General features: G+C 45.7%; 1 protein-coding gene across 50 annotated transcripts; it reads left to right on the top strand.

Annotated features, from left to right (window-relative positions):
- The first annotated feature begins 272 nt into the window (after positions 1-272).
- nme9 (NME/NM23 family member 9) lies at positions 273-24130 on the top strand. Of its 50 annotated transcripts, none has more exons than XM_052523125.1 (24): positions 273-482; positions 595-652; positions 903-1006; positions 1113-1184; positions 1433-1549; positions 1703-1766; positions 1860-2035; positions 2204-2358; positions 3688-3884; positions 5175-5319; positions 11721-11828; positions 15482-15654; positions 15804-15948; positions 20915-21180; positions 21709-22059; positions 22151-22304; positions 22396-22473; positions 22526-22564; positions 22630-22655; positions 22929-22967; positions 23072-23305; positions 23361-23492; positions 23532-23661; positions 23714-24130. In XM_052523125.1, exons 1-16 carry the CDS (start codon positions 450-452, stop codon positions 22168-22170), a joined length of 2184 nt encoding a protein of 727 aa, XP_052379085.1. In that variant the 5' UTR covers positions 273-449; the 3' UTR covers positions 22171-22304; positions 22396-22473; positions 22526-22564; positions 22630-22655; positions 22929-22967; positions 23072-23305; positions 23361-23492; positions 23532-23661; positions 23714-24130. The 50 variants fall into 50 exon arrangements, with proteins under 50 accessions (XP_052379085.1, XP_052379083.1, XP_052379081.1 ...); XM_052523123.1 differs by having other exon boundaries at positions 22903-22993; XM_052523121.1 differs by having other exon boundaries at positions 22890-22993.
- The last annotated feature ends 344 nt before the right edge of the window (positions 24131-24474 follow it).

The raw sequence follows: 24474 nt of genomic DNA, 5'->3' as shown, positions 1-24474 counted from the left end.
AAGATAAACAAATGTACATTGAAAGTTAAATCAGGGTCCGTGTCATTTGGTTCAAAATAGAACATAATATCAGAGTCGTTCAAATTAACATTAATAGTTGTTTCTTATGAAATAAAATATTGTAACTCAAAACTCAAACTCAAAACTAAAAAAAATGTTTTTATATATATATATATATATTTAAAACCAAAATCCTCTGAGAGCGGGTTGTGGCGCCGCTCGGTGGCGAGTCCATAGATGCCTTGAAGAAGAGCGTTGCTCAGCAACGAGAAGGTAAACAAGCTGTGGCACTAGAGCTGGTCGAGTTCACTCGTTCAATAGTCTGGAAAGTTACCCCTCTAAAAACTCAACTTCCAAAGACTTATTTTGTTTTGTCTTTGCTTGCAAATGACGTTTGGAGATTTATTGTTTTAAAAATAATCGTTGTTCTCAGATGGAACATCAATAAGATGGCTGGCAAAAAGAAAGAAGTCAGCTTGCAGGTCAGTCGGTCAAACATACCTTTTTATAGCAGAGATCCAAGTTGGGTGTGAAAGGCAGTGTGATCAGACTAACACTTTGCTAACTTTGCTGTTCGGGTACTACTTTCTCCAGGCGTCTGTCGCAAACCAAGAGCAATGGGATGAGATGCTTGCAACTAAAGGTTTAACAGGTAAGAATGATGTGTTTTGTTGCATATTACGTTTTCTTACTTACGTGTAGCCGTTGCACTCTGGCTGTATATGTTGTGACTTGTTTTGTTTCATTAGTGCATTGAAAACGTACGTCTTACTCGGTATATTCACAGTGGAATGTATCATTCACATCCACTGCATGCTGCTGCCCCCGTGTGTTCATGCTGCTTACTGCAGGATGTGCCGTCACGGTGTTTACTTCCTGTCCTGTGTCTCTGTCCCCTTCAGTTGTAGATGTGTACCAGCAGTGGTGTGGTCCATGCCGAGCTGTTGTCAGCTTACTGAGGAAGATCAAAAATGAACTGGGAGATGACTTGTTACATTTTGCCACAGTAAATACAACAGACAAAAACATCCTTCAATCTAGAATTACATTTCTGAAAACATTATATTGAAAAAAAAAGGCTTTTGTTTAAATTGAACTTGTTTTTCTTGCAGGCAAAAGCTGACAGTATCGATGCTCTAGAAAGGTACAGGGGCAAGTGTGAGCCCACCTTCCTGTTCTATGGGGTAAGTCCTGATCTCTCTCTCTCTCTCTCTCTCTCTTTCTCTATTTATTTATCTATTTCTCTCTCTACTTCTTTCCCCAAAAGTGTTGATCTGGAATTGTGCAGGTCTGTAGATGTTCTGTGTGTCGGTGGATGCATCTCTGTGTTACTTTCACCATTCATTCATTATTATCATATCAAGACCGGTTTGGGGGCGGCTGGCTCCTCTCCTCTAGAGGATGGTGACCCAAACCTCTGTATCTGGCTCAGGGGGGGGAGATGGTCTCAGTGCTGCGGGGGGCTAACGCTCCTGTCCTCCAGAGGATGGTGTTGGAGGAACTGGCCAGAGAGAAGACTGTCCTGGAGGAGGGAGGGGAACGCAGAGTGGTGAGTCAAAACCGACACACACACACACACAAACACACACACATGCACTTACAAACAGCAAGGTAGACTCAAATATTCACACATGCTGATTGCTTGAGAATTTAAAAAGGACTGACCTGTAGGATACACTCTTAGCTATTCTGTGTTGTTCAGGTGAAAGATGAAGGTTTGATAGATGAAGACGAGGAGGAGGATCAAAGTGATGAAGATACGCTTGGTACTGTAGCTACTCATTCACCTTACATGTGTCATTTGTTCATTTTCCGTCAACTTTAACCAGTGTTTTACAGCCAAGTGAGTCTGTCTGTAGTTCCAGACAGTAAATCATACACGGTGGCCATCATCAAACCAAACGCTGTGGCTCATGGCAAAACTAGTGAGATTATCATGAAGATTCAGGATGCCGGGTTTGAGATCCTAGCCCACGAGGAGAGAACGCTGAGCGACTCTGAAGCACGAGATTTCTACCAGAACAAAGTAGGAGAGGTCAGTAGATTTCTACCAGAACTAAGTAGGAGAGGTCAGTAGATTTCTACCAGAACTAAACAGAGAGTCTTTTGGGAGCCAAACGCCTCTTTTAGGTGGAAGGAGATAAAAGATCTGTCTCACTGAAAATACTGGGAATGCCCATCACTATTACCTGTGTGTTCCCAGGCCCGTTTTGAAGACCTGATCCAGTTCATGTCCAGTGGCCCCTCTCATGTCCTGGTGGTCTCTCAGAGGGAGGGGTCAGGTAATGTGGTGCCAGCATGGAGGGAGTTTATTGGTCCAGCAGACATAGAGGAAGCCAGGAGGGATAAACCTGAGAGGTACAGTTAAAAATATGACTCCTAATCCAGAAACACAGCCCTAATCCAGAAACACAACCCTAATCCCAGAAACACAGTCCTAATCCAGAAACACAGTCCTAATCCCAGAAACACAGTCCTAATCCCAGAAACACTTTCCTAATCCAGAAACACAGTATTTATACAGGAACACAGTCCTAATCCAGAAACACGGTCCTAATCCAGAAACACGGTCCTAATCCAGAAATACGGCCCTAATCCAGAAACACTTTCCTAATCCAAAAACACAGTATTTATACAGGAACACAGTCCTAATCCAGAAACACGGTCCTAATCCAGAAACACAGCCCTAATCCAGAAACACGGTCCTAATCCAGAAACACGGCCCTAATCTAGAAACACTTTCCTAATCCAGAAACACAGTATTTATACAGGAACACAGTCCTAATCCAGAAACACGGTCCTAATCCAGAAACACGGCCCTAATCCAGAAACACGGTCCTAATCCAGAAACACAGTCCTAATCCAGAAACAAGGCCCTAATCCAGAAACACGGTCCTAATCCAGAAACACGGCCCTAATCCAGAAACACGGTCCTAATCCAGAAACACGGTCCTAATCCAGAAACACAGTCCTAATCCAGAAACAAGGCCCTAATCCAGAAACACGGTCCTAATCCAGAAACACGGCCCTAATCCAGAAACACGATCCTAATCCAGAAACACAGTCCTAATCCAGAAACACAGTATTTATACAGGAACAGGACACGGGCACAATACTCAATGATCATAATATTAAAGTAACATATATTCAGTACAAACATTTGAGGGTTTTTAATTTAATAATATAATAATATATAATATAATATAATAATATATGCCATTTAGCTGACGCTTTTATCCAAAGCGACTTACAGTCATGTGTGCATACATTCTACGTATGGGTGGTCCCGGGAATTTCTAATAGTGGTATGTGTGTTGTAGATGTACGTGTTGTAGATGCTTAGTTTGAGGGCTGTGTGGACTTTCACTTCACTGAATGAAGATGGCATGTATCGACACAGATTGTTGCTCCAACAGAACAGACACACCCAAGGCACCGTTCCTCTCCTAACTATCCTCACTGGTCAGCAGCAGAGTAACCATCTGTCCTCCTATTTCCCTTCCCTTCCTCTACCCTCTTCTCCTCCCTCTTCTCTCCTCCTCCCTTTTCTCTCCCCTCTTTCAACCTCTCCCTTCCCATCCTCTCCATCTCTCTCTTCCTCCATACCTTCCTCTCACCTCCTCTGTCTCTTCTCACTCCTTCCCCTCCTCTCCTCCCTCCCTTCCGCCTCCCTCCTCCCTCCCCTAGCCTACGTGCCCAGTATGGCAGTGAAACCCTGTTCAACTCGCTCCACGGTAGTGAAGACAGCCATCAGGCCAGGAGGGAGCTGGCTTTCTTCTTCCCCAGCTTCAGGACTTCTTCCCGGGCAGAGCAGCACGAGGAGGAAGGGCGAGTGGAGAGGACACTGGCTCTCATCCGACCCAACCTCTCCAGGGAGAGCAAAGGTGGGCGCGTGCCAATTACTGTACACAACACACGTCTGTTTCTAAAATCAGCTTAACAGCATCACAGGACTGTATGCAGTGAAGAAGTCATTTGCGTTCTGAGATTTTCACGGTTTCATCCTCACACCGTTTAGTCATTTATTAGAGATTCCTCAAAATGTTTTTCTGACAACTGAAAGAAATATCAGAAATAGTCTGAAGGCAAATTGAAGCATCATTTTGATGACCTTTTCTAAACTATCCTGTTCTGTTCTGAGGCTGGTTCAGTATGGTTTTCTATTCTAGATCTAGTCTGGTCTCCATGAGGCTGGTTCAGTATGGTTTTCTATTCTAGATCTGGTCTGGTCTCCATGAGGCTGTTTCAGTATGGTTTTCTATTCTAGATCTGGTCTCGTATCCATGAGGCTGGTTCAGTATGGTTTTCTATTCCAGATGAGATCTAGTCTGGTCTCCATGAGGCTGGTTCAGTATGGTTTTCTATTCTAGATCTGGTCTGGTCTCCATGAGGCTGGTTCAGTATGGTTTTCTATTCTAGATCAGGTCTGGTCTCCATGAGGCTGGTTCAGTATGGTTTTCTATTCTAGATCTGGTCTGGTCTCAATGAGGCTGGTTCAGTATGGTTTTCTATTCTAGATCAGGTCTGGTCTGGTCTCCATGAGGCTGGTTCAGTGTGGTTTTCTATTCTAGATCAGGTCTGGTCTCCATGAGGCTGGTTCAGTATGGTTTTCTATTCTAGATCAGGTCTGGTCTCCATGAGGCTGGTTCAGTATGGTTTTCTATTCTAGATGAGATCTGGTCTCCATGAGGCTGGTTCAGTATGGTTTTCTATTCTAGATCTGGTTTGGTCTCCATGAGGCTGGTTCAGTATGGTTTTCAATTCTAGATCAGGTCTGGTCTGGTCTCCATGAGGCTGGTTCAGTATGGTTTTCTATTCTAGATCTAGTCTGGTCTCCATGAGGATGGTTCAGTATGGTTTTCTATTCTAGATCTGGTCTGGTCTCCATGAGGCTGGTTCAGTATGGTTTTCTATTCTAGATCTGGTCTGGTCTCCATGAGGCTGGTTCAGTATGGTTTTCTATTCTAGATCTGGTCTGGTCTCCATGAGGATGGTTCAGTATGGTTTTCTATTCTAGATCTGGTCTGGTCTCCATGAGGATGGTTCAGTATGGGTTTCTGTTCCAGATGAGATCTGGTCTGGTCTCCGTGAGGATGGTTCAGTATGGGTTTCTGTTCAAGATGAGATCTGGTCTGGTCTCCATGAGGATGGTTCAGTATGGGTTTCTGTTCCAGATGAGATCTGGTCTCGTATCCATGAGGCTGGCTTCACTGTGTCTCTCCAGAGAGAGGTGATATTAACAGAGGAACAGGCCAGACGGTTCTACAAACGACATGTTGACCAGGACTACTTCCCTGCCCTACTGCACAACATGACCAGGTAACCATCTGACAAATGAAACACAAGAGAACTACAATATCAAAGCAAGAAGACAAATCAAAAAACAATTTGGCACTAACACAAAAACAGTGGTCTTTATAAGATCTAATCCCTATTATTCCCCCTAGTCTAATATTATCTAGTCTATTATTCCCCCCTAGTCTAATATTATCTAGTCTATTATTCCACCCTAGTCTAATATTATCTAGTCTATTATTCCCCCCTAGTCTAATATTATCTAGTCTATTATTCCACCCTAGTCTAATATTATCTAGTCTATTATTCCCCCCTAGTCTAATATCATCTAGTCTATTATTCCACCCTAGTCTAATATTATCTAGTCTATTATTCCACCCTAGTCTATTATTCTCTAGTCTATTATTCCCCCTGGTCTAATATTCTCTAGTCTATTATTCCCCCTAGTCTATTATTCCCCCTAGTCTATTATTCCCCCCTGGTCTAGTATTCCCCCTTGTCTATTATTCCCCCCTGGTCTATTATTCCCCCTGGTCTATTATTCCCCCCTGGACTATTATTCCCCCTAGTCTATTATTCCCCCCTGGTCTAGTATTCCCCCTTGTCTATTATTCCCCCCTGGTCTATTATTCCCCCTAGTCTATTATTCCCCCCTGGACTATTATTCCCCCTTGTCTATTATTCCCCCCTGGTCTATTATTCCCCCCTGGACTATTATTCCCCCTTGTCTATTATTCCCCCCTAGTCTATTATTCCCCCCTAGTCTATTATTCCCCCCTGGTCTATTATTCCCCCCTAGTCTATTATTCCCCCCTGGACTATTATTCCCCCCTGGTCTATTATTCCCCCCTGGTCTATTATTCCCCCTGGTCTATTATTCCCCCTTGTCTATTATTCCCCCCTGGACTATTATTCCCCCTTGTCTATTATTCCCCCCTGGTCTATTATTCCCCCTGGTCTATTATTCCCCCTAGTCTATTATTCCCCCCTTGTCTATTATTCCCCCTGGTCTATTATTCCCCCCTGGACTATTATTCCCCCTTGTCTATTATTCCCCCCTGGTCTATTATTCCCCCTGGTCTATTATTCCCCCCTAGTCTATTATTCCCCCTAGTCTATTATTCCCCCCTGGTCTATTATTCCCCCCTGGACTATTATTCCCCCCTGGTCTATTATTCCCCCCTGGACTATTATTCCCCCTTGTCTATTATTCCCCCCTGGTCTATTATTCCCCCTGGTCTATTATTCCCCCCTAGTCTATTATTCCCCCTAGTCTATTATTCCCCCCTGATCTATTATTCCCCCTGGTCTATTATTCCCCCCTAGTCTATTATTCCCCCTAGTCTATTATTCCCCCCTGGTCTATTATTCCCCCCTGGACTATTATTCCCCCCTGGTCTATTATTCCCCCCTGGACTATTATTCCCCCTTGTCTATTATTCCCCCCTGGTCTATTATTCCCCCTGGTCTATTATTCCCCCCTAGTCTATTATTCCCCCTAGTCTATTATTCCCCCCTGGTCTATTATTCCCCCTGGTCTATTATTCCCCCCTGGTCTAGTATTCCCCCCTGGTCTATTATTCCCCCCTGGACTATTATTCCCCCCTGGTCTAGTATTCCCCCCTGGTCTAGTATTCCCCCTTGTCTATTATTCCCCCCTGGTCTATTATTCCCCCCTGGACTATTACTCCCCCTAGTCTATTATTCCCCCCTAGTCTATTATTCCCCCCTAGTCTATTATTCCCCCCTAGTCTATTATTCCCCCCTGGTCTATTATTCCCCTAGTCTATTATTCCCCTAGTCTATTATTCCCCCTAGTCTATTATTCCCCCTAGTCTATTATTCCCCCTTGTCTATTATTCCCCCTGGTCTATTATTCCCCCTAGTCTATTATTCCCCTGGTCTATTATTCCCCCCTGGTCTATTATTCCCCCTGGTCTATTATTCCCCTTGTCTATTATTCCCCCCTGGTCTAGTATTCCCCCTAGTCTATTATTCCCCCTGGTCTAGTATTCCCCTTGTCTATTATTCCCCCCTGGACTATTATTCCCCCCTTGTCTATTATTCCCCCTAGTCTATTATTCCCCCTGGTCTAGTATTCCCCTGGTCTATTATTCCCCCCTGGTCTATTATTCCCCCCTAGTCTATTATTCCCCCTTGTCTATTATTCCCCCCTAGTCTATTATTCCCCCCTGGTCTATTATTCCCCCTAGTCTATTATTCCCCCCTGGACTATTATTCCCCCCTGGTCTATTATTCCCCCCTGGTCTATTATTCCCCCCTGGTCTATTATTCCCCCTAGTCTATTATTCCCCCCTAGTCTATTATTCCCCCCTGGTCTATTATTCCCCCCTGGTCTATTATTCCCCCCTGGTCTATTATTCCCCCCTGGTCTATTATTCCCCCTAGTCTATTATTCCCCCATAGTCTATTATTCCCCCCTGGTCTATTATTCCCCCCTGGTCTATTATTCCCCCCTGGTCTATTATTCCCCCCTAGTCTATTATTCCCCCCTAGTCTAATTCGTCTCTATTATGTTATTCCTGTATACTGTATTTCTGTTACAGTGGTCCTGTGTTGGCTCTGTTGACTATTTCTGTTACAGCGGTTCTGTGTTGGCTCTGTTGACTGTATTTCTGTTACAGTGGTCCTGTGTTGGCTCTGTTGACTATTTCTGTTACAGCGGTCCTGTGTTGGCTCTGTTGACTGTATTTCTGTTACAGTGGTCCTGTGTTGGCTCTGTTGACTGTATTTCTGTTACAGTGGTCCTGTGTTGGCTCTGTTGACTATTTCTGTTACAGCGGTCCTGTGTTGGCTCTGTTGACTGTATTTCTGTTACAGTGGTCCTGTGTTGGCTCTGTTGACTATTTCTGTTACAGTGGTCCTGTGTTGGCTCTGTTGACTATTTCTGTTACAGTGGTCCTGTGTTGGCTCTGTTGACTATTTCTGTTACAGCGGTCCTGTGTTGGCTCTGTTGACTATTTCTGTTACAGCGGTCCTGTGTTGGCTCTGTTGACTGTATTTCTGTTACAGCGGTCCTGTGTTGGCTCTGTTGACTGTGTTTCTGTTACAGTGGTCCTGTGTTGGCTCTGTTGACTATTTCTGTTACAGTGGTCCTGTGTTGGCTCTGTTGACTATTTCTGTTACAGCGGTCCTGTGTTGGCTCTGTTGACTGTGTTTCTGTTACAGTGGTCCTGTGTTGGCTCTGTTGACTATTTCTGTTACAGCGGTCCTGTGTTGGCTCTGTTGACTGTATTTCTGTTACAGTGGTCCTGTGTTGGCTCTGTTGACTGTGTTTCTGTTACAGCGGTCCTGTGTTGGCTCTGTTGACTATTTCTGTTACAGCGGTTCTGTGTTGGCTCTGTTGACTATTTCTGTTACAGCGGTTCTGTGTTGGCTCTGTTGACTGTATTTCTGTTACAGTGGTCCTGTGTTGACTGTGTTTCTGTTACAGTGGTCCTGTGTTGGCTCTGTTGACTATTTCTGTTACAGTGGTCCTGTGTTGGCTCTGTTGACTGTGTTTCTGTTACAGTGGTCCTGTGTTGGCTCTGTTGACTATTTCTGTTACAGCGGTCCTGTGTTGGCTCTGTTGACTATTTCTGTTACAGTGGTCCTGTGTTGGCTCTGTTTACTGTATTTCTGTTACAGTGGTCCTGTGTTGGCTCTGTTGACTGTATTTCTGTTACAGCGGTCCTGTGTTGGCTCTGTTGACTGTGTTTCTGTTACAGCGGTCCTGTGTTGACTGTGTTTCTGTTACAGTGGTCGTGTGTTGGCTCTGTTGACTGTGTTTCTGTTACAGCGGTCCTGTGTTGGCTCTGTTGACTGTGTTTCTGTTACAGCGGTCCTGTGTTGACTGTGTTTCTGTTACAGTGGTCGTGTGTTGGCTCTGTTGACTGTGTTTCTGTTACAGTGGTCCTGTGTTGGCTCTGTTGACTATTTCTGTTACAGTGGTCCTGTGTTGGCTCTGTTGACTATTTCTGTTACAGTGGTCCTGTGTTGGCTCTGTTGACTATTTCTGTTACAGTGGTCCTGTGTTGGCTCTGTTGACTATTTCTGTTACAGCGGTTCTGTGTTGGCTCTGTTGACTGTATTTCTGTTACAGCGGTCCTGTGTTGGCTCTGTTGACTGTATTTCTGTTACAGTGGTCCTGTGTTGGCTCTGTTGACTGTGTTTCTGTTACAGTGGTCCTGTGTTGGCTCTGTTGACTGTGTTTCTGTTACAGTGGTCCTGTGTTGGCTCTGTTGACTATTTCTGTTACAGTGGTCCTGTGTTGGCTCTGTTGACTATTTCTGTTACAGTGGTCCTGTGTTGGCTCTGTTGACTGTGTTTCTGTTACAGCGGTCCTGTGTTGACTGTATTTCTGTTACAGCGGTCCTGTGTTGGCTCTGTTGACTGTATTTCTGTTACAGCGGTCCTGTGTTGGCTCTGTTGACTGTGTTTCTGTTACAGTGGTCCTGTGTTGGCTCTGTTTACTGTATTTCTGTTACAGTGGTCCTGTGTTGGCTCTGTTGACTGTGTTTCTGTTACAGTGGTCCTGTGTTGGCTCTGTTGACTATTTCTGTTACAGTGGTCCTGTGTTGGCTCTGTTTACTGTATTTCTGTTACAGTGGTCCTGTGTTGGCTCTGTTGACTGTATTTCTGTTACAGCGGTCCTGTGTTGGCTCTGTTGACTATTTCTGTTACAGCGGTTCTGTGTTGGCTCTGTTGACTATTTCTGTTACAGTGGTCCTGTGTTGGCTCTGTTGACTATTTCTGTTACAGCGGTTCTGTGTTGGCTCTGTTGACTATTTCTGTTACAGTGGTCCTGTGTTGGCTCTGTTGACTATTTCTGTTACAGCGGTTCTGTGTTGGCTCTGTTGACTATTTCTGTTACAGTGGTCCTGTGTTGGCTCTGTTGACTATTTCTGTTACAGTGGTCCTGTGTTGGCTCTGTTGACTGTATTTCTGTTACAGCGGTCCTGTGTTGGCTCTGTTGACTGTATTTCTGTTACAGCGGTCCTGTGTTGGCTCTGTTGACTGTATTTCTGTTACAGTGGTCCTGTGTTGGCTCTGTTGACTGTGTTTCTGTTACAGTGGTCCTGTGTTGGCTCTGTTGACTGTGTTTCTGTTACAGTGGTCCTGTGTTGGCTCTGTTGACTATTTCTGTTACAGTGGTCCTGTGTTGACTGTATTTCTGTTACAGCGGTCCTGTGTTGACTGTATTTCTGTTACAGTGGTCCTGTGTTGGCTCTGTTGACTATTTCTGTTACAGCGGTCCTGTGTTGGCTCTGTTGACTGTATTTCTGTTACAGCGGTCCTGTGTTGGCTCTGTTGACTATTTCTGTTACAGTGGTCCTGTGTTGGCTCTGTTGACTATTTCTGTTACAGTGGTCCTGTGTTGGCTCTGTTGACTGTATTTCTGATTCAGCGGTCCTGTGTTGGCTCTGTTGACTATTTCTGTTACAGTGGTCCTGTGTTGGCTCTGTTGACTGTATTTCTGTTACAGCGGTCCTGTGTTGGCTCTGTTTACTGTATTTCTGTTACAGTGGTCCTGTGTTGGCTCTGTTGACTGTATTTCTGATTCAGCGGTCCTGTGTTGGCTCTGTTGACTATTTCTGTTACAGTGGTCCTGTGTTGGCTCTGTTTACTGTATTTCTGTTACAGTGGTCCTGTGTTGGCTCTGTTGACTGTATTTCTGATTCAGTGGTCCTGTGTTGGCTCTGTTGACTATTTCTGTTACAGCGGTTCTGTGTTGGCTCTGTTGACTGTATTTCTGTTACAGCGGTCCTGTGTTGGCTCTGTTGACTGTATTTCTGTTACAGCGGTCCTGTGTTGGCTCTGTTGACTGTATTTCTGTTACAGTGGTTCTGTGTTGGCTCTGTTGACTGTATTTCTGTTACAGCGGTCCTGTGTTGGCTCTGTTGACTGTATTTCTGTTACAGTGGTCCTGTGTTGGCTCTGTTGACTGTGTTTCTGTTACAGTGGTCCTGTGTTGGCTCTGTTGACTGTGTTTCTGTTACAGTGGTCCTGTGTTGGCTCTGTTGACTATTTCTGTTACAGTGGTCCTGTGTTGGCTCTGTTGACTATTTCTGTTACAGTGGTCCTGTGTTGGCTCTGTTTACTGTATTTCTGTTACAGTGGTCCTGTGTTGGCTCTGTTGACTGTATTTCTGTTACAGCGGTCCTGTGTTGGCTCTGTTGACTATTTCTGTTACAGTGGTCCTGTGTTGGCTCTGTTGACTGTGTTTCTGTTACAGTGGTCCTGTGTTGGCTCTGTTGACTATTTCTGTTACAGTGGTCCTGTGTTGGCTCTGTTGACTATTTCTGTTACAGTGGTTCTGTGTTGCCTCTGTTGACTATTTCTGTTACAGTGGTCCTGTGTTGGCTCTGTTGACTATTTCTGTTACAGCGGTCCTGTGTTGGCTCTGTTGACTATTTCTGTTACAGCGGTCCTGTGTTGGCTCTGGCCCTTGCCAGGACGGGAGCTGTGGACCACTGGAGGAACCTTCTGGGCCCTAAAGACGTTAACAAGGCCAGGGAGGAGCAGCCCGACTGGTACGACTTGCTCTCATAAAGATCACTACTTATTACCAGGTCCAGTAGGACTGTTTATTACCAGGTCCAGTAGGACTGTTTATTACCAGGTCCAGTAGGACTGTTTATTACCAGGTCCAGTAGGACTGTTTATTACCAGGTCCAGTAGGACTGTTTATTACCAGGTCCAGTAGGACTGTTTATTACCAGGTCCCAACAGGACTGTTTATTACCAGGTCCAGTAGGACTGTTTATTACCAGGTCCAGTAGGACTGTTTATTACCAGGTCCAGTAGGACTGTTTATTACCAGGTCCAGTAGGACTGTTTATTACCAGGTCCCATAGGAATGTTTATTACCAGGTCCAGTAGGACTGTTTATTACCAGGTCCAGTAGGACTGTTTATTACCAGGTCCAGTAGGACTGTTTATTACCAGGTCCCATAGGACTCTGCTATAAAGTAATGTGTATATACACTGAGTAGACAAACCATTAAGAACATTCTTTGTCGCTTTGGACTTGAACCAAGCATGATTGTGTATGTGTGCCATTCAGAGGGTGAATGGGCAAGATTACATTTATTTGCCTTTGAAAGTATACAGTGGGGCAAAAAAGTATTTAGTCAGCCACCAATTGTGCAACTTCTCCCACTTAAAAAGATGAGAGAGGCCTGTAATTTTCATCATAGGTACACTTCAACTATGACAGACAAAATGAGGAAAAATATCCAGAAAATCACATTGCAGGATTTTTAATGAATTCATTTGCAAATTATGGTGGAAAATAAGTATTTGATCACCTACAAACAAGCAAGATTTCTGGCTCTTACAGACCTGTAACTTCTTCTTTAAGAGGCTCCTCTGTCCTCCACTCGTTACCTGTATTAATGGCACCTGTTTGAACTTGTTATCAGTATAAAAGACACCTGTCCACAACCTCACAGTCACACTCCAAACTCCACTATGGCCAAGACCAAAGAGCTGTCAAAGGACACCAGAAACAAAATTGTAGACCTGCACCAGGCTGGGCAGACAAACAGTTAACTGTTTGTACTGGGTTTATTAGGGATCCCCATTAGCTAATCTTCCTGGGGTTTATTAGGGATCCCCATTAGCTATAAAACAACAGATAAAACAGTTAACTGTTTGTACTGGGTTTATTAGGGATCCCCATTAGCTTCCCTTCCTGGGGTTTATTAGGGATCCCCATTAGCTACTCTTCCTCGGGTTTATTAGGGATCCCCATTAGGGATCCCCATTAGCTACTCTTCCTGGGGTTTATTAGGGAACCCCATTAGGGATCCCCATTAGCTACTCTTCCTGGGGTTTATTAGGGATCCCCATTAGCTATAAAACAACAGATAAAACAGCGAACTGTTTGTTCTGAATGAGCTAAAGATAAAACAGTACATCATATAACATCCCTACACCCCCACATATACACAACATGTTCAATACCACCACATATCAACAACATGTTCAATACCACCACATATCCACAACACAACATGTTCAATACCACCACATATCCACAACATGTTCAATACCACCACATATCAACAACATGTTCAATACCCCACATATCCACAACACAACATGTTCAATACCACCACATATCCACAACATGTTCAATACCCCCACATATACACAACATGTTCAATACCACCACATATCCACAACACAACATGTTCAATACCACCACATATCAACAACATGTTCAATACCCCCACATATCCACAACACAACATGTTCAATACCACCACATATCCACAACATGTTCAATACCTCCACATATCCACAACATGTTCAATACCACCACATATCTACAACATGTTCAATACCCCCACATATCCACAACATGTTCAATAACACCACATATCAACAACATGTTCAATACCAACACATATCTACAACATGTTCAATACCACCACATATCCACAACATGTTCAATACCACCACATAAACACAACATGTTCAATACCACCACATATCCACAACATGTTCAATACCACCACATATCTACAACATGTTCAATACCTCCACATATCCACAACATGTTCAATACCACCACATATCCACAACATGTTCAATACCACCACATATCCACAACATAATCAATACCCCCACATATCCACAACATGTTCAATACCACCACATATACACAACATGTTCAATACCACCACATATCTACATCATGTTCAATACCAACACATATCCACAACATGTTCAATACCACCACATATACACAACATGTTCAATACCTCCACATATCCACAACATGTTCAATAACACCACATATCCACATGTTCAATACCTCCACATATCAACAACATGTTCAATACCTCCACATATCCACAACATGTTCAATAACACAACATGTTCAATACCACCACATATCCACAACATGTTCAATACCTCCACATATCCACAACATGTTCAATAACACAACATGTTCAATACCACCACATATACACAACATGTTCAATACCACCACATATCCACAACACAACATGTTCAATACCACCACATATCCACAACATGTTCAATACCACCACATATCCACAACATGTTCAATACCACCACATATCCACAACATGTTCAATACCACCACATATCCACAACATGTTCAACACCACCACATATACACAACATATTCAATACCAACACATATCAACAACATGTTCAATACCTCCACATATACACAACATGTTCAATACCACCACATATCTACATCATGTTCAATACCAACACATATCCACAACATGTTCAATACCTCCACATATCCACAACATGTTCAATACCACCACATATCTACATCATGTTCAATACCAACACATATCCACAACATGTTCAACACCACCACATATACACAACATATTCAATACCTCCACATATCCACAACATGTTCAATACCACCACATATCCACAACATGTTCAATACCTCCACATATCCACAACATGTTCAATACCACCACATATCTACATCATGTTCAATACCAACACATATCCACAACATGTTCAACACCACCACATATACACAACATATTCAATACCAACACATATCAACAACATGTTCAATACCTCCACATATCCACAACATGTTCAATACCACCACATATCCACAACATGTTCAATACCACCACATATCCACAACATGTTCAATACCCCCACATATACACAACATGTTCAATACCACCACATATCCACAACATATTCAATACCACCACATATCAACAACATGTTCAATACCACCACATATCAACAACATGTTCAATACCACCACATATACACAACATGTTCAATACCAAAACATGTTCAATACCACCACATATCCACATGTTCAATACCACCACATATCCACAACATGTTCAATACCAACACATATCCACAACACTAAATAATCGTGTTCCCCTAAGTTTGATACTGTATTGAAAACCTCTGTGACTGTCCCCTCTCCTTTGTCGTGCCTCTCTCATTGTGATCTGTGACTGTCCCCTCTCCTTTGTCGTGCCTCTCTCATTGTGCTCTGTGACTGTCCCCTCTCCTTTGTCGTGCCTCTCTCATTGTGCTCTGTGACTGTCCCCTCTCCTTTGTCGTGCCTCTCTCATTGTGATCTGTGACTGTCCCCTCTCCTTTGTCGTGCCTCTCTCACTGTGCTCTGTGACTGTCCCCTCAGCCTCAGGGCCCAGTTCATGGTGGCCAGTGAGGAGGACAGTGAGCCGCAGAACCAGCTGAACCAGCTCCATGGCAGTGCCAGCAGGGAGGAGGCAGAGGAGGAGATTGACTTCTTCTTCCCTAAACAGCAGACTCTGGCCATCATTAAGCCTGACTCCATGGACGAACATAGAGGTACATTCACTAAATCAGTCAATACACTAAGTTTATTAACCATGTACCAGTTATCCAAACCAGTCCTTAGTCAGTTGTACAGCAGCGTATAAAGTGACCACATGCACTCTCTACTCAACCTCCTTTCCTCCCCTTCCTCCCCCTTTCAGAGGAGATCCTGGGGGAGATCCGTGCTGGAGGTTTCTCTATATCTCGGCTGAAGGAGACAGTGTTGTCTCGAGACACGGCTGAGGAGTTCTACAGGGAACACAGAGACAAACCGTTCTTCAGCCAGCTGGTTGACTTCATGTGCAGGTTAGTACTGTGCTACAGAATCCTATATACACTGCTAAAAAAAATAAAGGGAGCACTTAAACAACACAATGTAACTCCAAGTCAATCACACTTCTGTGAAATCAAACTGTCCACTTAAAGCAACACTGATTGACAAATTTCACATGCTGTTGTGCAAATGGAATAGACAACAGGTGGAAATTATAGGCAATTAGCAAGACACCCCCAATAAAGGAGTGGTTCTGCAGGTGGTGACGTCAGACCACTTCTCAGTTCCTATGCTTCCTGGCGGATGTTTTGGTCAGTGTTGGAGGTCCAACACTAACCCAGGTCAGCTCTGGGTTAGTGTTGGAGGTCAGCTCTGGGTTAGTGTTGGAGGTCAGCTCTGGGTTAGTGTTGGAGGTCAGCTCTGGGTTAGTGTTGGAGGTCAGCTCTGGGTTAGTGTTGGAGGTCAGCTCTGGGTTAGTGTTGGAGGTCAGCTCTGGGTTAGTGTTGGAGGTCAGCTCTGGGTTAGTGTTGGAGGTCAGCTCTGGGTTAGTGTTGGAGGTCAGCTCTGGGTTAGTGTTGGAGGTCAGCTCTGGGTTAGTGTTGGAGGTCAGCTCTGGGTTAGTGTTGGAGGTCAGCTCTGGGTTAGTGTTGGAGGTCAGCTTTCGGTTAGTGTTGGAGGTCAGCTCTGGGTTAGTGTTAGAGGTCAGCTCTGGGTTAGTGTTGGAGGTCAGCTCTGGGTTAGTGTTGGAGGTCAGCTCTGGGTTAGTGTTGGAGGTCAGCTCTGGGTTAGTGTTGGAGGTCAGCTCTGGGTTAGTGTTGGAGGTCAGCTTTGGGTTAGTGTTGGAGAACAGCTCTGGGTTAGTGTTAGAGGACAGCCCAGGGTTAGAGGTCAGCTCTGGGTTAGTGTTGGAGGTCAGCTATGGGAGGACAGCTCTGGGTTAGTGTTGGAGAACAGCTCTGGGTTCGTGTTGGAGGACAGCTCTGGGTTAGTGTTGGAGGTTAGCTCTGGGTTAGTGTTGGAGGTTAGCTCTGGGTTAGAGGTCAGCTCAGGGTTAGTGTTGGAGGACAGCCCTTGGTTAGTGTTGTAGGTCAGCTCTGGGTTAGTGTTGGAGGTCAGCTTTGGGTTAGTGTTGGAGAACAGCTCTGGGTTAGTGTTAGAGGACAGCCCAGGGTTAGAGGTCAGCTCTGGGTTAGTGTTGGAGGTCAGCTATGGGAGGACAGCTCTGGGTTAGTGTTGGAGAACAGCTCTGGGTTCGTGTTGGAGGACAGCTCTGGGTTAGTGTTGGAGGTTAGCTCTGGGTTAGTGTTGGAGGTTAGCTCTGGGTTTGAGGTCAGCTCAGGGTTAGTGTTGGAGGACAGCCCTTGGTTAGTGTTGTAGGTCAGCTCTGGGTTAGTGTTGTAGTTCAGCTCTGGGTTAGTGTTGGAGATCAGCTCTGGGTTAGTGTTGGAGGTCAGCTCTGGGTTAGAGGTCAGCTCTGGGTTAGAGGTCAGCTCTGGGTTAGAGGTCAGCTCTGGGTTAGAGGTCAGCTCTGGTACAGCCCAGGGTTAGAGGTCAGCTCTGGGTTAGTGTTGGAGGTCAGCTATGGGAGGACAGCTCTGGGTTAGTGTTGGAGAACAGCTCTGGGTTAGTATTGGAGGTCAGCTCTGGGTTAGTGTTGGAGGTCAGCTCTGGGTTAGTGTTGGAGGTCAGCTCTGGGTTAGTGTTGGATAAAAGCGTCTGCTAAATGGCATATATAGTGTTGGAGAACAGCTCTGGGTTAGTGTTAGAGGACAGCCCAGGGTTAGAGGTCAGCTCTGGGTTAGTGTTGGAGGTCAGCTCTGGGTTAGTGTTGGAGGTCAGCTCTGGGTTAGTGTTGGAGGTCAGCTCTGGGTTAGTGTTGGAGGTCAGCTCTGGGTTAGTGTTGGAGGTCAGCTCTGGGTTAGTGTTGGAGGTCAGCTCTGGGTTAGTGTTGGAGGTCAGCTCTGGGTTAGTGTTGGAGGTCAGCTCTGGGTTAGTGTTAGAGGTCAGCTCTGGGTTAGAGGTCAGCTCTGGGTTAGTGTTGGAGGTCAGCTCTGGGTTAGTGTTGGAGGTCAGCTCTGGGTTAGTGTTTGAGGTCAGCTCTGGGTTAGAGGTCAGCTCTGGGTTAGTGTTGGAGTTCAGCTCTGGGTTTGTGTTTGAGGTCAGCTCTGGGTTTGTGTTGGAGGACAGCTCTGGGTTAGAGGTCAGCTCTGGGTTAGTGTTTGAGGTCAGCTCTGGGTTTGTGTTTGAGGTCAGCTCTGGGTTTGTGTTGGAGGACAGCTCTGGGTTGGAAGCCAGCTCTGCATTAGTGTTGGAGGACAGCTCTGGGTTAGAGGTCAGCTCTGGGTTAGTGTTGGAGGACAGCTCTGGGTTGGAAGCCAGCTCTGCATTAGTGTTGGAGGACAGCTCTGGGTTAGAGGTCAGCTCTGGGTTAGTGTTGGAGGTCGGCTCTGGGTTAGTGTTGGAGGTCGGCTCTGGGTTAGTGTTGAGGGTCAGTTCTGGGTTAGTGTTGAAGGTCAGCTCTGGGTTAGTGTTGGAGGTTAGCTCTGGGTTGGTGTTGGAGGTGGGCTCTGGGTTAGTGTTGGAGGTCAGCTCTGGGTTAGTGTTGGAGGACAGCTCTGGGTTAGTGTTGGAGGTCAGCTCTGGGTTGGTGTTGGAGGTGGGCTCTGGGTTAGTGTTGGAGGTCAGCTCTGGGTTAGTGTTGGAGGTCAGCTCTGGGTTAGTGTTGGAGGTCAGCTCTGGGTTAGTGTTGGAGGACAGCTCTGAATTAGTGTTGGAGGATAGCTCTGGGTTAGTGTTGGAGGTCAGCTCTGGGTTAGTGTTGGAGGTCAGCTCTGGGTTAGTGTTGGAGGACAGCTCTGGGTTAGTGTTGGAGGACAGCTCTGGGTTAGTGTTGGAGAACAGCTTAGTGTTGGAGGACAGCTCTGGGTTAGTGTTGGAGGACAGCTCTGGGTTAGTGTTTGAGGTCAGCTTAGTGTTGGAGGACGGCTCTGGGTTGGAGGACAGCTCTGGGTTAGTGTTGGAGGTCAGCTTAGTGTTGGAGGACAGCTCTGGGTTAGTGTTGGAGGACAGCTCTGGGTTAGTGTTGGAGGACAGCTCTGGGTTAGTGTTGGAGGTCAGCTCTGAATTAGTGTTGGAGGTCAGCTCTGGGTTAGTGTTGGAGGTCAGCTCTGGGTTAGTGTTGGAGGACAGCTCTGGGTTAGTGTTGGAGGACAGCTCTGGGTTAGTGTTGGAGGACAGCTCTGGGTTAGTGTTGGAGGACAGCTCTGGGTTAGTGTTGGAGGTCAGCTCTGAATTAGTGTTGGAGGACAGCTCTGGGTTAGTGTTGGAGGTCAGCTCTGAATTAGTGTTGGAGGTCAGCTCTGGGTTAGTGTTGAAGGTGTGCTGTCAGTCTCATGCAGCATCATCTGATCATGTGCTTCTATTGTAATTGTCACGTAGAAAAGTTCATGCTCATGGTAGAAGAGACAGTTAATAATGCTCAGGGTAGAGGAGACAGTTAATAATGCTCAGGGAATAAGAGACAGTTAATAATGCTCAGGGAATAAGAGACAGTTAATCATGCTCAGGGTAGAGGAGACCGTTAATCATGCTCTGGGTAGAAGAGACAGTTAATCATGCTCAGGGTAGAAGAGACAGTTAATCATGCTCAGGGTAGAAGAGACAGTTAATAATGCTCAGGATGGAAGAGACAGTTAATAATGCTCAGGGAATAAGAGACAGTTAATAATGCTCAGGGAATAAGAGACAGTTAATAATGCTCAGGGTGGAAGAGACAGTTAATAATGCTCAGGGAAATAAGAGACAGTTAATAATGCTCAGGGAATAAGAGACAGTTAATAATGCTCAGGGAATAAGAGACAGTTAATAATGGTCAGGGAATAAGTGACAGTTAATAATGCTCAGGGAATAAGAGACAGTTAATAATGCTCAGGGAATAAGAGACAGTTAATAATGCTCAGGGAATAAGTGACAGTTAATAATGCTCAGGGTAGAGGAGACAGTTAATAATGCTCAGGGTAGAAGAGACAGTTAATAATGCTCAGGATAGAAGAGACAGTTAATAATGCTCAGGATAGAAGAGACAGTTATTAATGCTCAGGGTAGAAGAGGCAGTTAATAATGCTCAGGATAGAAGAGACTGTTAATAATGCTCAGGATAGAAGAGAAAGTTAATAATGCTCAGGGAATAAGAGACAGTTAATAATGCTCAGGGAATAAGAGACAGTTAATAATGCTCAGGGTGGAAGAGACAGTTAATAATACTCAGGGAATAAGAGACAGTTAATAATGCTCAGGGAATAAGAGAGTTAATAATGCTCAGGGTGGAAGAGACAGTTAATAATGCTCAGGGAAATAAGAGACAGTTAATAATGCTCAGGGAATAAGAGACAGTTAATAATGCTCAGGGAATAAGAGACAGTTAATAATGCTCAGGGAATAAGTGACAGTTAATAATGCTCAGGGAATAAGAGACAGTTAATAATGCTCAGGGAATAAGAGACAGTTAATAATGCTCAGGGAATAAGTGACAGTTAATAATGCTCAGGGTAGAGGAGACAGTTAATAATGCTCAGGGTAGAAGAGACAGTTAATAATGCTCAGGATAGAAGAGACAGTTAATAATGCTCAGGGTAGAAGAGACAGTTAATAATGCTCAGGATAGAAGAGACAGTTATTAATGCTCAGGGTAGAAGAGGCAGTTAATAATGCTCAGGATAGAAGAGACTGTTAATAATGCTCAGGATAGAAGAGAAAGTTAATAATGTTCAGGGAAGAAGAGACAGTTAATAATTCTCAGGGTAGAAGAGACAGATAATAATGCTCAGGATAGAAGAGACAGTTAATCATGTTCAGGGTAGAAGAGACAGTTAATAATGCTCAGGGTAGAAGAGACAGTTGATAATGCTCAGGGAATAAGAGACAGTTAATGTTCAGGGAATAAGAGACAGTTAATAATGTTCAGGGTGGACGAGTACATCTGAAACCCTGTCTCTGTAGCGGCCCCTGTATGCTGCTGGTGCTGACCAAGGAAAATGCTGTGGAGGAGTGGCGGTCCATGATGGGCCCCACAGACCCTGGCCTGGCCCAGGTTACGGCCCCGGGGTCCTTGAGGGCCCGCTTCGCCTTAGACATCCTCCACAACTCCCTTCACGGCTCCTCCAATCAGGAGCATGCTCAGGAGAAGATACACTTCCTGTTTGGTGATATCATCACCTCAGACAGAGACCTGACCAGCAATGGGGAACTGGATCCCACATCGCGAGGTAACCAATCACACTTCAGTTACGACACTGAACAAAAAATAGAAATGCAAGGTTCCGTGTGAGCTGAAATAAAAGATCCCAGAAATGTTCCATATGCACAGAAAACGTATTTCTCTCAAATTTTGTGCACAAATTTGTTGACATTACTGTTAGTGAGCATTTCTCCTTTGCCAGAGGAGCATTTCTGTCTGTAATGTAGCTCCTTCTGATTGGCTGGGCCTATGCCCTCCCAGGCCCATCAATGGCAGCGCCCATGCCCAGTCATGTGAAATCCATAGATTAGGGCCTAATTTATTTATTTCAATTGACTGATTTCCTTATGAACTGTAACTCCACTAAATCTTTGAAATTGTTGTGTTTATATTTGTTCAGTATATCCGACTAGACGGACCATGACAAACAGGGTCACTAGTGGAGAGCAGTTCGGTGCCATCCCCAACAGGTCTATCTGGCTCGATGGACCAAGTCAAGAATGATAAACAAGAAACAGCCTTTTCAACAGTAAACATGTCCAATGTTTTCTTTCAGGAAAACAGCAGGACAGTTTTGCAGATCTCATGGCTTCAGACAAATCAGGTTGTACAACTGCAGAAATGACAGAACATGTTGAGCCAGGAAGTCCAGAGAGCCATCAAGAGCATGTTGAGCCAGGAAGTCCAGAGAGCCATCAAGAGCATGTTGAGCCAGGAAGTCCAGAGAGCCATCAAGAGCATGTTGAGCCAGGAAGTCCAGAGAGCCATCAAGAGCATGTTGAGCCAGGAAGTCCAGAGAGCCATCAAGAGCATGTTGAGCCAGGAAGTCCAGAGAGCCATCAAGAGCATGTTGAGCGGGCCACATCCACGTCAGACACACCTGGTGTCACACGCCAAGAAGGGGGAGGTAAGAATGAGGCTATGGATATTGAACACAGGATATAAATCTGTTCTGAAGGTAAAGCACTGCATTCAGTTGATCCTTCTACATATTACAGGTGATCAGACACCAGTCTGAAGAAGAAGGATCAACAGATGCCCAGTAGAGATCCCTAGGACAGATCCCCAGTAGAGATCCCCAGGACAGATCCCCAAGACAGGTCGCCAGTAGAGATCCCCAGGACAGGTCGCCAGTAGGGATGCCCAGGACAGGTCACCAGGACAGATCCCCAGTAGATATCCCCAGGACAGGTCACCAGTAGAGATACCCAGGACAGGTCACCAGTAGAGATCCCCCGGACAGGTCACCAGTAGAGATCCCCAGGACAGGTCACCAGTAGAGATCCCCAGGACAGGTCGCCAGTAGAGATCCCCAGGACAGGTCGCCAGTAGAGATCCCCAGGACAGATCCCCAGTAGAGATCCCCAGGACAGATCCCCAAGACAGGTCGCCAGTAGAGATCCCCAGGACAGGTCGCCAGTAGAGATGCCCAGGACAGGTCACCAGGACAGATCCCCAGTAGATATCCCCAGGACAGGTCACCAGTAGAGATCCCCAGGACAGGTCACCAGTAGAGATCCCCAGGACAGGTCACCAGTAGAGATCCCCAGGACAGGTCACCAGTAGAGATCCCCAGGACAGATCCCCAGTAGAGATCCCCAGGACAGGTCACCAGTAGAGATCCCCAGGACAGGTCACCAGTAGAGATCCATAGGACAGATCCCTAGTAGAGATCCCCAGGACAGGTCACCAGTAGAGATCCCCAGGACAGATCCCCAGTAGAGATCCATAGGACAGATCCCCAGGACAGATCCCCAGTAGAGATCCCCAGGACAGGTCACCAGTAGAGATCCATAGGACAGATCCCCAGGACAGGTCACCAGTAGAGATCCCCAGGACAGGTCACCAGTAGAGATCCATAGGACAGATCCCCAGTAGAGATCCCCAGGACAGATCCCCAGTAGAGATCCCCATGACAGATCCCCAGTAGAGATCCCCAGGACAGGTCACCAGTAGAGATCCATAGGACAGATCCCCAGGACAGGTCACCAGTAGAGATCCCCAGGACAGGTCACCAGTAGAGATCCCCAGGACAGATCCCCAGGACAGATCCCCAGTAGAGATCCCCAGGACAGATCCCCAGTAGAGATCCCCAGGACAGATCCCCAGTAGAGATCCCCAGGACAGATCCCCAGTAGAGATCCCCAGGACAGGTCACCAGTAGAGATCCCCAGGACAGATCCCCAGTAGACTCTGATCCCAGGACAGATTCCCAGTAGAGATCCCCAGGACTCTGATCCCCAGTAGAGATCCCCAGGACAGATCCCCAGTAGAGATCCCCAGGACAGGTCACCAGTAGAGATCCCCAGGACAGGTCACCAGTAGAGATCCCCAGGACAGGTCACCAGTAGAGATCCCCAGTAGAGATCCATAGGACAGATCCCCAGTAGAGATCCCCAGGACAGATCCCCAGTAGAGATCCCCAGGACAGATCCCCAGTAGAGATCCCCAGGACAGATCCCCAGTAGAGATCCCCAGGACAGGTCACCAGTAGAGATCCCCAGGACAGGTCACCAGTAGAGATCCCCAGGACAGATCCCCAGTAGAGATCCCCAGGACAGATCCCCAGGACAGATCCCCAGGACAGATCCCCAGGACAGATCCCCAGTAGAGATCCCCAGGACAGGTCCCCAGTAGAGATCCCCAGTAGAGATCCCCAGGACAGATCCCCAGGACAGATCCCCAGTAGAGATCCCCAGTAGAGATCCCCAGGACAGGTCACCAGTAGAGATCCCCAGGACAGGTCACCAGTAGAGATCCCCAGGACAGATCCCCAGTAGAGTTCCCCAGTAGAGATCCCCAGGACAGGTCACCAGTAGAGATCCCCAGGACTCTGATCGTCAAAGTTAAGACTGAATGGCCTTCGTCTGTCACATACAACAAATCAACAATACAACTTGTAGGGCTACAGTACATTATCATGTTACTTCATTTGAATGTTGCCAAAAATGAAATAAAAATCTTACTGCAGATTTGTACATTTTAGTGTATCAATGTCTACATCCTCATCAACACAATCTAATCGTATTAGTCACATGCACCGAGTACAACAGGTGAAATGCTTACTTATATATATATATGTATATATATGCCATTTAGCAGACGCTTTTATCCAAAGCGACTTACGATGTGTGCATACATTCTACGTATGGGTGGTCCCGGGAATCGAACCCACTACCCTGGCGTTACAAGCGCCATGCTCTACCAACTGAGCTACAGAAGGACCCTTACGAGCCCCTAACCAACAGTACACTTTAAATAAACATGGAAAAGAATTAGAGATAAAAGTAACAAGTAATTAAAGCGCAGCAGTAAAATAACA

The sequence above is a fragment of the Oncorhynchus keta genome, chromosome 7 (assembly GCF_023373465.1).
Source record: "Oncorhynchus keta strain PuntledgeMale-10-30-2019 chromosome 7, Oket_V2, whole genome shotgun sequence".
NCBI classification, from domain to species: domain Eukaryota; kingdom Metazoa; phylum Chordata; class Actinopteri; order Salmoniformes; family Salmonidae; genus Oncorhynchus; species Oncorhynchus keta.
The sequence above is the reverse complement of the archived record's forward strand: the minus strand, read 5'-3'. Positions and strand labels throughout refer to the sequence as shown.